We start from the raw sequence: 12,089 nt of genomic DNA, 5'->3' as shown, positions 1-12,089 counted from the left end.
CATTTTCAAAATTTGGAGTCTACCCCACCATGAAAAGGGACGGTCCTTCCAAGTCTTTAAATCTGTCGATATAGTATTAAGTAGATTAGTGAAGTTAAGCTCTAGGAGGGCTTTCGTGTTTGGAGCAAGATACATCCCCAAATATTTGATCGCTTGTGGTTGGTGTTTAAGAGTGCAGGACTGTAAAAGGGTCTGAAATTCTTAAGGTGGGAGGGAGATATTTAAGATTTCTGACTTTTGTTCATTAATCCTGAAATTGGAAAAGTCACCAAATTGTTTGAGAACTTTCAGGACCTCAGGGACAGATGTCTGGGGTGATAACGTGAACAGGACATTGTCTGCATATAGCAAGAGTTTACAGTCTAGAGGGCTTACTTTAATGCCGGAAACCAGCGGATTATTTCTTATTTTCTGTGCTAAGACTTCCATGCTGATTATGAATAAGATAGGGGAAAGCGGACAACCCTGCCTTGTGCCATTGTGGATAATAAAGGGATCGGACATCGTATTATTTACTCTAACCCTTGCTGATGGTGCATGATAAAGGCTCTGAATTCTACAAAGCATACCCTCCCCCAGACCCACCTCCCTAAGTGTAGCAAATAAAAAATCCCAGTTTAGGCAATCAAACGCTTTCTCAGCGTCTGTGGAAATAACCACCATATCCGTGTTTGTATGTTTAGCGTGATCTATTAATTGATGTGATCTGATGGTGTTATCCCTGGCCTCTCGACCAGGCACAAAGCCAGCCTGATCAGAGTGGATAATCTGTGGGAGTATTCGGTTCAACCTATTAGCCAGTATTTTTGTAAAGATTTTTAAATCAGTGTTCAATAAAGAGATGGGCCTTTAATTACTGGGATGCGTGGGGGATTTACCTGGTTTGGGAATAACTGAAATCTGGGCTTCTAAGTTTTCCGGGGGGAGATGTCCCTCCTTATCTATATACCTATATAACTCTAATAGATGTGGCGCTAAGATATCCTTATATGTTTTGTAAGATTTGTTTGAAAACCCATCTGATCCAGGACTTTTATGTGATGGAAGGTCATTAATAACTTTCAGTATTTCATGTAGTTTGATTGGTTCGTCTAAGCTCTCTTTGTCCTCTCTTTGAATCTTACTCAAATCTGCACTTTGAATATAAGTGTCTAATAATGCTGCTTGCCTTACCCGCTCATTACAGCGGAGATTGTAAAGATTCCCATAATAGGTCATGAATGATTTAGCTATCAGATTTGAGTCCGACGTTTCCGTGCCGTCGTCTGCTGTTATATTGAGAATGTAGTTGTGTAATGTTTTACGCTTTAAGGCCCTAGCGAGCAGGGTACCAGATATGTTACCTCCATGGAAGTATATCTTCCTAAGATATAAAGCCTTTATGCATGCCTCCTTATGTAAGTAGTTATGTAGCTGAGATTGTGATGTGGCTAGCGCCTGCAAAAGATCCTATCTCTGGGGATTACTTTTATGTGCATTTTCGTCAGTTTGTACTTTCTGTAGTAGTGTTTTGTATTGTGCTAGCGAAGAACGCTTTATAATAGCTTTCTGTTTCAGCAACGACACCCTGAGAACAGCCTTATGTGCGAACCAAGTCATTGGAGTGTACGTCATAGAGTTGCAGTTTAGCTGAAAGTACTCTGTCAAAGCTTCCTGGGTTTGTTGTACGACTAGTGGGTCATGTAGCATAGCCTCATCCAGTCTCCAGTGAAACTGGTGTATTGGTACCGAGGGCCAGGTCAGAGTTAACGATATTGAGGAATGGTCACACCATGTTATTGGAGAAATATCAGCGTCTGTAACTAAAGGCATATTACTATGGTTAATAAACCAATAGTCTATGCGTGAGTATGATTTGGCTGGATTAGAATAAAATGAGTAGTTGCGTGCGGTGGGGTGAAGTGTGCGCCAGGTGTCCAAAAGGGTGAGGCCCCTTAATGTGTTAAGAATTAGATTTCTAGTTTTAGACGTAGTGATACTGCGGCCTTGTGAACAATCTGAAGTCGGGAACAATGCTACATTTAGATCTCCCCCTAACAGGAGTGTGCCTTTTTGGATCTCTAGGAGTTTGTTACTGACTGTCGTCAAAAAGTGAGCTTGTCCTGTGTTGGGTGCGTATACGTTAGCTAGGGCAGTGTTTTTCAACCAGTGTGCCGTGGCACACTAGTGTGCCGTGAGAGATCCTCAGGTGTGCCGCGGCAGACTGACAACAGTGCGGGGGTGTTTGTGAATGAATGTCAATATGTCATGTATAGTTTGTAGGAGGCATGGCATGACAGCACAGTACAGTGTGTATACAGTGTGTATATATATATATATATATATATATATATATATACATACACACACACACTGTATATATATATCCTGTATTAGGCTACAATGTGTGATTTTGTAAAATTTTGGGATGGTGGTGTGCCACAGTATTTTTTATTGTAAAAAAGTGTGCCACGACAAAAAAAAGGTTGCAAATCACTGAGCTAGGGTAATTGGTCTATTTTTTTTTTTTTTTTTTTTTTAAACGGTTTTTATTGAAGTTGTGCAAAATAAAGAAATACATATAAAGTTTGTTCAGACACATAAATTGCAACAGGGCAATAGATACATGTTCAACACATAAAGAGCATCAAAGCAATTAAGGATTGCTTTTTCAACTGTTATTCCTATGGTCACATGGAATAACATAAATGAGTAATAATGAAGAATAGAGCTGTCTCTAAATTTTATCTTTGGCATGAGGGTAACAGGCTCTATAATGTGGGGTAGACATGTAAGAGTAAAACCAGTAATGCCAAGATAAATTGTAATAAAAGTGTCTGGAGCAAATAAGATGGAACTTCATTTTATATTATTACATAGCGAATGTTCCCCACTTCAACTATCTGTACTCTAACAATTCTAATAAAATTAGGAAGTGGAGAATTAGCATTAATTTAGGCCAGTAGTGGGCCATAGTGTGTAAAGGGGAGAGGGTAAAGAACAGCGGGCAAGAGCCGCTCGAAATAAAAAGGGAAAAGGGGGGAGCGAGGGGCGGAGCTCCCCTGGGAAAGACAACAAAATAATACTCAGGTCTCTTATCTACTTTAGGAGGTGGGGCAATGCAAACATATATTGTCCAGTATCTAAAAATTAAACAGCATGGGGGGGAGGCAATCCACTTAGAGAGGCATCTAACAAAGAATTTAGAAAACTATTGACAGCAGGCCTCTAGGAAGAGCAATAGGAGAGAAATAACTATGTGATCCTGCTGTATATTTTCGCAAAGACATATAAGAGAGATTTTAATGATCTATTGTATGTCAGCCCACTCTAAGAGATCTATTACATGCAGAAGTTTAAGACCTTATTAAATGTCTCAAATAAGTTAGCTCTGGTTATGACAGAATCTAGTTAAGTGAAGCAAGAATCATGTCGCTATGTGGATTATTAGAGAATAAGTGATTATACACCCCCCATACATAGCTAGTATGTGCCTCAATGTGAACAAAGTAGAGCCTCATATTTTAAAGAATAAGCTAATAAGAATAATATGTGACATTGAAATAAAAGACATAACCTCAGTGTAGGCTTCCAGATATACTTAGAATGGTGGTCGAATAAGAAAGTATGGTAAACTATATCATCCATAAAGTAACACAAGAATGTCAATGTGTAATGTGCCTTAGGGAGAATATGATGTCGGGTACTAACGGATACCTTAAAGGAGAACTTATATGAAAAACCTGTATACCATATGTCCAAATTCAAAAGGGATCTTCCTTAGGTTCTCTCCGGAGCAAACAGGAGATTAAATAACAGGTCACTTAAATACTTAATTCTCTATGGACAAATATATGCAAAGACATGCATAGCTTCACATACATACACCCATCATTACATATGAATTTACATGTAAAATGTACTAAAGTATGCAGTGGAATGTGGAAGCGCTCAACCTGCTATTGTCATAGACTTGCAGTAAATAGTCTATCTAACTCATGATTTTAAACATATAACTTGAACAAAGTAACAGTGCCAATCTGACATGGTATATAGTACATTATCTCCATTCAAGCCATTGTCTACAACAGCAAGATATAACTTGAGCATATATATATGACTGCATATCCAAATATTAAACCATTAACAGGCAAAATCACATTAGTACAGTTGTAGAAAAAATACATTGCCCTATTATGACTCCCCAAGGCCTCTGTCACAGCAAAATATGTCTCAGGTTAGTGCCTTTTATGATGCCTGTGTTCATCATTCACCATTGTACACCGTATATAGGATGGGTAGCTATATTGATAACGCTGCATTGCCAGCTGGTCTCCTCCTGGGCCCCAGCTCCTATGATCCTAGTAAAAGACATGTTATAGGGGCAGTCTCAGGAAAATTTCAGATGGATGGTCTCCTTATAATAGTTTCAGTAAAGAGAGATCTCTACTATGGACTAGTTAGTGGATGATTAGATTCTAAAGACATAAATATGCACCTCTTTTGGGGGCTATAAATGTATACTCAGTTATCAAGGAATTGTGAGACACATGGTACATGTAATTGAGGATCATAAGGATGCCTAAGACATCATGCACCTCAATCTTTTTTTTTTTTTATGAAAATCTAGGAAGGGGTTGCTCGAGACAGATTCCTATCCTCTATATAGTGAAAGATTGCGCAGTGTATGTTTTCTGAGATGTTAGGTGCACAGCTAAGAAGGGTACTGATCTTATTATCGGATGAGCCCCATGTAAACAATATAAAATAAAAAATGGTTAACTGTGGTAACATGAAGATAACATAGAATTATATTGGATTAGGCTATAAACAGTTAGTTGCAGAATTGAACTTCCTTAAAACAATGTAAGGTGGTTTTCTCAATCAATGGCAAACAAATAGTACATCCAAACACATGTTATATACCAACAATAGAGACGATCATGACCAGGTCACTAATGGAACTAGGACCGCTAAAAGGTGTCATAGAGTCCAACAAAGTAAACATCTGTATAAACTTGTTTTTTAAGTTCTTTAGGGTAACAGAACCAAGTCACATAAATAGCAAAATACAACTTTGTCTCTGTGCCCACCTGCACCCAATTGTCCACAGCTAACCAACTCAGAGGCGCAAGGGTGTCCCATTGGAGCCATTCACGTGGGGGTCCATGTGAGGGAACATAGTACTCTAGGGCTGCGGTATGGGTAAAAATATCCAGAGATCTCAAACATCTGCTATTTTCAGTATCCTCACGCTGTATCCAAAGTCGGAAATGCCGGCCCACTGTGTCTCCATTTCTAAAGAGCCCCGGTTCTCTGCATGGATGCTTAACGGTTGCCCTGAGGGGGACAATAGCATTCCTGAGCTGCAGCCGTCTTTTCACATACGGTCGTGATCTGTCAATTGATTCCTGAGTGCGGGAAGACTCCCTGTTCAAAAAGTTGAGGCCGACATTTTCAGATATGTGGACGTTTCGAAGTGCTCCCGTCAGTGCGTGTAATGCCAGGATTACTAGACTGATCCTTTCTTGGTATCATAGCCGTTCGGCTGCTATCCCTGGTCTCCTCTCGGGTGTTATCATTTCGCCCATGCTCCTGCCTCACTTTGTATGGTGTCGGAGGGCTCTCTCTGCGGTGTGACCTCCTAATTGCCAGATCAATTAAGGTGCTGAGTTCTCGATTTAGTGAGGTAAAGTGATCATCCAGTAGCTGCGCCACTTTTGTCTCCCATCTATCAAGATGCTCCATGTGTAAAGCAGATTTAGCCTCAGAGTTGTATACGTGGGGCCCAGATGATCAGTCAATGTAAACTGGCTTTTAACTTGTTACTGCGACAGCATGTCTTTCCCAAGTTTAGATAACAAAGTAGAACAGTGAGGGCAGCGTGATAGTTCCCTGGATCAGGGCCGCATCAAGCAGCAGTGCTGTGTTGTAGCTCCTACTCAGCCAAATTGTGCAGTCTTGGTGTCTCAGTGATCGCAAACATTTGTAGATGAAGTTGTATGAGCTCAAAATATCTAATTTTATATATAAATTGAGGTGGGATTTATAAGTTATACAAGCAGGAGCTCTTATAAAACACGTCTGTTCCTCTCCAATGTTAGCTCCGCCCCCCGTAATTGGTCTATTAAACAACATACCCACTAGTATTATATAGCGACCTTCCTTATCCACCAATTTCTCCAACAGCTGGAAGTGTGTATTTTTATTGAATAATATTCCCACCCCATTCTTTTTCTCTGTGTTAGAGTGAAGGTACGAAGTGGGGAAGTCTCTAGATTTGAATGTAGGTTCTTTGTTGGTGACAAAATGGGTTTCTTGAACAAAAATAATGTTAGCTTTTTCTTTTCTCCCCAATTAAGTTCTATGGATCTTTTAGTTGGGGAATTTAGGCCCTTACAGTTTTGAGAGATTAGTTTAATTTCCTTAATTTGTGTACCTGCGTTGGTGTTGTGGGATAAAGCTCATTACCTTAAGTCGGAGGAGTTGCCCAGTCATGTAGCGTCTATACTCAGCCATTGCAGTGTCAAAGAAAACGGCACCACTGAAGTGTTGGTCCGGCCCACCCCTGCCTGTGGTTAGATAGTGGATGGAAGTAACTCAAAAAACATTTCATAACAAAAATTCCCTGTAAAATCTTCCCAAGTAATATTGGGGTTCATAGGGGAATTAGTTCAACCTAACGAGGTTGAAAGGCACCTGTGAATGAGAGAAACCGTGTTAAAGGGGAGAAAAGGGGAGAGAGAAGACCATAGCATAAACAATCTATCTCAAGAGCAAATGAAACATAGCACCAAAGTAAGACCATGATAATAATCATGCTTAAGGCTAATCTCAGGAATGTCTCAAGTATCTTTATCGGCCGGCCAGGCCTTCACTGCCAGAGGAACTGTATAGATAGTCTAAAGATCCCTCGGGTCTAGATCTGCTGGCCCTTTCCGTTGTTTTGATGCGTCATCTCTAGATTTTTTCTTTGCCGTTTTCTTCCATTGAGGACGTTGAGGTTTTGGCAGTGCTGAATTTCTTTGTGAGTCCGAAGGTTCCAATGAAGGGAGGGTAGGTTTTGGTATGCCCAGTGTTTGGCAAAAGTGGTCCAGATCTTCTAGTGCCCTGTATGTTGCAAGTTTATTGTTCTTCAGTACTCTCAAACTGAAGGGGAATCCCCATCTGTAGGGTAGTCCATGATCTCTCAGATGAAGCGTGAGGAATCTTATTTCTTTGCGATTTTGTAAGGTGATAGGACTGAGGTCTGCGTAAAATTGAAGCGTGTCACCATCCAAAGTGAAGGATTGTTGTTTTCTTGTAGCATTTAATATTGCTTCTTTATCGGTATATCTGTGAAACTTCAGGATTATATCCCTTGGAGGCTCCCCATCCCGTGGCATGGGTCTTAAGGCTCTGTGCGCCCTGTCAATCGCTACATCAGGTAGCTGCTGATTATTCAGTAGTTGTTTGAAGATGTTTTGTAGATGTGAGGGGAGAGTGTCGCTCGTGACTTTTTCAGAGACACCCCGAATGCGTAGATTTTGTCTCCTACCCCTGTTGTCGAGGTCTTCTAGCTTGGATTAGAGATAATCAATTTGTGATTCCTGGGTCTCCATTTTCCTGTTGATTAGGTCCATGTTGGATGTAGTCTCTTCCTCTAATTCTTCCAAATAGGCCACTCTGCCTCCCAGATCCGCAACATCTTTTTTATTTCTGTTAAACCCTCTTTCAACATCTTACTGACCTTTTGAAAAAAAGAGGAGAGGTCTGCTTTGGTCGGGAGATCCTTAAGGTCAGCTTTAGTTATAGGTGATTCTCTGTCAGGAGGAATTGGATCTTGTTGCTCTTTTTGAGACATTTGTGAATGATCATCTTCCTCCATAGTTGGAGAGTGTATAGCTTTAAAGAATGTGTTCATCTTTGAAGTAGAAGTAGCATGTGGCTTTGTACCCTTGACCACCCTGGGGACTCTCCTGGATGCCATAGTGTGATGCAGATAAACAGTAGCTATACCAGGTTATAGAGAGAGGTGTGGAGTTCAATCAGAGCATATACATATATATAGTATGATGTTGCAGACTTTAAATTGCAATGAGATGAATGCAAAAAAACGATTCAGGTAATAATCCCCTATCAAATGACAGTCTCTGTGTTTATAAGCAGATTCCTCCTGTTGCTGAGATTATCTGTGCTTTGCTTCAATTGGGGTTTCTGATACAGTCATGCAGGGGCCCAGTAAGTGTGCTTATTAAGTTGTTAAATGCAGCAAACACCAAGCCTTTTAACACATCAGTTAGGGTTTCTATACACCAATCTTTGATCTTCTGTAGCTAAACAGGATTGTAAGGGCCTGAGGCTGTAAATTTAGGCAAGGCCTTAATAGCTACAGGGTTTCCCTGGCAATTCAGCAGGGGCCCGTTTTTAAAAGGCTTTTATTTCAGCTTTTTATCCCTTAAACATATGTTCATGCCCTCTGTCTACCTGTAGATGACCTCCGCTGGCTCTTCTGCCCCTCTGATGACTGCTCTGATCATTAGATAGTCCAGTTAGTTGTGATAGCTGGTATGGGGTTTCCAGGCAAAACATCAGGGGCACATCATGATAGAAGGCTCTAACTCAGTCAAAACAGCTCCTTTCTGCATACAAAATATGCAATCTTGTTCCCCATTCTCTCCCCTCACTTCTCACTTGGTTCTGTCAGTCCAAACATGTCTGGACCAGCGATAATCTCCCTCAATGCCAGGTCAAATGTGGAGCTTCAGCAGGAAACGTCCATGTCAGTTCATGGCTTGCTCCGCCCCCTCTATTTTTTATTTATTTTTATAATTATTTATTGACCAATTCATGATCCATTCCATAAATCAAAAAAAGAAAGAATGAATAAACATTTTTACAGGGTAATCTGATATACAGAACAAAAAGAAAGTACAATATTACAGTAATTATCTGAATTTCTCTCTCTCTCTCTCTCTCTCTCTCTCTATATATATATATATATATATATATATATATATATATATATATATATATATATATATATATATATATATATATAATGTATATATAAAAACTCATAATAGAAACAGAATGACTATTAGATGATAATGAGAATTACAATCAAAACCCAAGAGAAACAGCACTTCTAATACAGATAATACAGATTTAATATATTTTTAAACCCTTTGTATTTCTGTATCAACTAAAAAGGGATGCTAACTATCATACACTCTCTAAAGGGAATATATATATATATATATATATATATATATATACAGTGAATATAAAAAGTCTACACAACCCTGTTAACATGTCAGGTTTCTGTAATGTGACCTATAAACTGTACAACTCAATTGAAAAACAAACTGAAATCCGTTAGGTAGAGGGAAGAAAAAATATAAAAATAAAATAATATGGTTGCATAAGTGTGCACACCCTTAAACTAATACTTTGTTGAAGCACCTTTTGATTTTATTACAGCACTCAGTCTTTTTGGGTATGAGTCTATCAGCATGGCACATTTTGACTTGGCAAGATTTGCCCACTCTTCTTTGCAAAAACTCTCCAAATCTGTCAGATTGCGAGGGCATCGCCTGTGCACAGCCCTCTTCAGATCACCCCACAGATTTTCAATCGGATTCAGGTCTGGGCTCTGGCTGGGCCATTCCAAAACTTGAATCTTCTTCTGGTGAAGCCATTCCTTTGTTTATTTGGATGTAGGCTTTGGGTCATTGTCATGCTGAAAGATGAAGTTTCTCTTCATGTTTAGCTTTCTAGCAGAAGCCTGTTGGTTTAGTGCCAATATTGACTGGTATTTGGAACTGTTCATAAATCCCTCTAGCTTAACTAAGGCCCCAGTTCCAGCTGAAGAAAAACAGCCCCAAAGCATGATGCTGCCACCACCATGCTTCACTGTGGGTATGGTGTTCTTTTGGTGATGTGCAGTGTTGTTTTTGCGCCAAACATATATTTTGGAATTATGGCCAAAAAGTTCAACCTTGGTTTCATCAGACCATAACACCTTTTCCCACATGCTTTTGGGAGACTTCAGATGTGTTTTTGCTAAATTTAGACGGGCTTGGATGTTTTTTTTTGTAAGAAAAGGCTTCCGTCTTGCCACTCTACCCCATAGCCCAGACATATGAAGAAAACGAGCTATTGTTGTCACATGTACCACACAGCCAGTACTTGACAGATATTCCTGCAGCTCCTTTAATGTTGCTGTAGGCCTCTTGGCAGCCTCCCAGACCAGTTTTCTTCTCGTCTTTTCATCAATTTTGGAGGGACGTAAGAAAAAGCTTTCGTCTTGCCACTCTACCCCATAGCCCAGACATATGAAGAATACGGGAGATTGTTGTCACATGTACCGCACAGCCAGTACTTGCCAGATATTCCTGCAGCTCCTTTAATGTTGCTGTAGGCCTCTTGGTAGCCTCCCAGACCAGTTTTCTTCTCGTCTTTTCATCAATTTTGGAGGGACGTCCAGTACTTGATAATGTCGCTGTTGTGCTATATTTTCTCCACTTGATGATGACTGTCTTCACTGTGTTCCATGGTATAGCTAATGCCTGGGAAATTCTTTTGTACCCTTCTCCTGACTGATACCTTTTAACAATGAGATCCCTCTGATGCTTTGGCAGCTCTCTGTGGACCATGGCTTTTGCTGTGGGATGCGACTAAGAAAATTTCAGGAAAGACCAACTAGAGCAGCTGAACTTTATTTGGGGTTAATCAGAGGCACTTTAAATGATGGCAGGTGTGTGCTGACTCCTATTTAACATGATTTTGAATGTGATTGCTTAATTCTGAACACAGCTACATCCCCATTTATAAGAGGGTGTGCACAATTATGCAACCACATTATTTTGGGGTTTTTTTTTGTTTCCTTCCCTCCACCTAAAAGATTTCAGTTTGTTTTCCAATTGAGTTGTACAGTTTATTGGTCACATTAAAGGTGGAAAAAGTTCTGAAATTATTTATCTTTGTCTCATTTTTTTACATCACAGAAACCTGACATTTTAATAGGGATGTGTAGACTTTTAATATCCACTGTATATATATATATATATATATATATATATATATATATATATATATATATATATATATATATATATATATATATATATATTAATATATTATCTTATTTGTCTCCAGTGTGGAGGATAGTAATCTAATAATGTTAATTGGAGGAAGAGAGGGGAGGCCTGTAGTAGATAGAGAATCTGTGTTTGTGCTTCAGTGGGGAGTGACATAATGATATTCTCCCATTTAGCCAGTAAAGCTTTAAGTTTATTGTCTAAAAATATCAAGGGGTCTTTTAAAGGGACACTGAACCCAAATTTTTTATTTCGTAATTGAGATAGAGCATGCAATTTTAAGCAACTTTATAATTTACTCCTATTATAATTTTTTCTTCGTTCTCTTGTTATCTTTATTTGAAAAATAAAGCATCAAAGTTTTTTGTTTCAGACTCTGGACAGCACATTTTTATTGGTGGATGAATTTATCCACCAATCAGCAAGAACAACCCAGGTTGTTTACCGAAACTGGGCCGGCATCTAAACTTACATTCTTGCATTTCAAATAAAAATACCAAGAGAATAAAGGGAATTCGATAATAGGAGTAAATTAGAAAGTTGCTTAAAATTTCATGCTCTGTCTGAATCACGAAAGAAAAAATTTGGGTTCACTGTCCCTTTAAGTCTACTGCTAAATGTAGTAACATGTTTTTAATAAATGCAGCTATACTTGGAGCTCTCTTGTCTTTCCAGCTTTTTAAAATCATTTGCCTAGCAGTTAGAATAGCAGTGTTAATCAACTGTTTATTTTGCACATCACTTTTAGAGACTAAAAAAAAATCTGAACCATGTCAAATTTAATTTTAGTCGGAAGAAATTTGTTGAGCCAAAATAGGATTTTACCCCAAAAAGTCTGGATTTTAGGGCATAAATAAAAGACATGTGGAATATCTGTTCAAGGGAGATTACATCTTGAGCATGAAATGATACCCCTCGTGTGCCATTTACTCATTATATTCGGTGTAAGATAGGCTCTGATGATTAATTTAGTATGTGATTCTCTAAGAGAGACAGCAGATGAATATTTGGTAATCCTGGTGAAGCTCT

At 39.1% G+C, this 12,089-nt stretch overlaps 1 protein-coding gene across 1 annotated transcript in view; it reads left to right on the top strand.

Annotated features, from left to right (window-relative positions):
* EML6 (EMAP like 6) overlaps positions 1-5,375 on the top strand; it is a 540,560-nt gene extending 535,185 nt beyond the window's left edge. The window contains exon 45 of the mRNA XM_053712691.1: positions 5,225-5,375. Within this exon, the coding sequence (XP_053568666.1) occupies positions 5,225-5,375 (151 nt within the window). The remainder of the gene's footprint in view (positions 1-5,224) is intronic.
* Positions 5,376-12,089: the final 6,714 nt, after the last annotated feature.

Source organism: Bombina bombina, chromosome 4 (assembly GCF_027579735.1).
Source record: "Bombina bombina isolate aBomBom1 chromosome 4, aBomBom1.pri, whole genome shotgun sequence".
NCBI classification, from domain to species: domain Eukaryota; kingdom Metazoa; phylum Chordata; class Amphibia; order Anura; family Bombinatoridae; genus Bombina; species Bombina bombina.
Note: the sequence above shows the minus strand (reverse complement) of the source record. Positions and strands in the feature narration are given on the sequence as shown.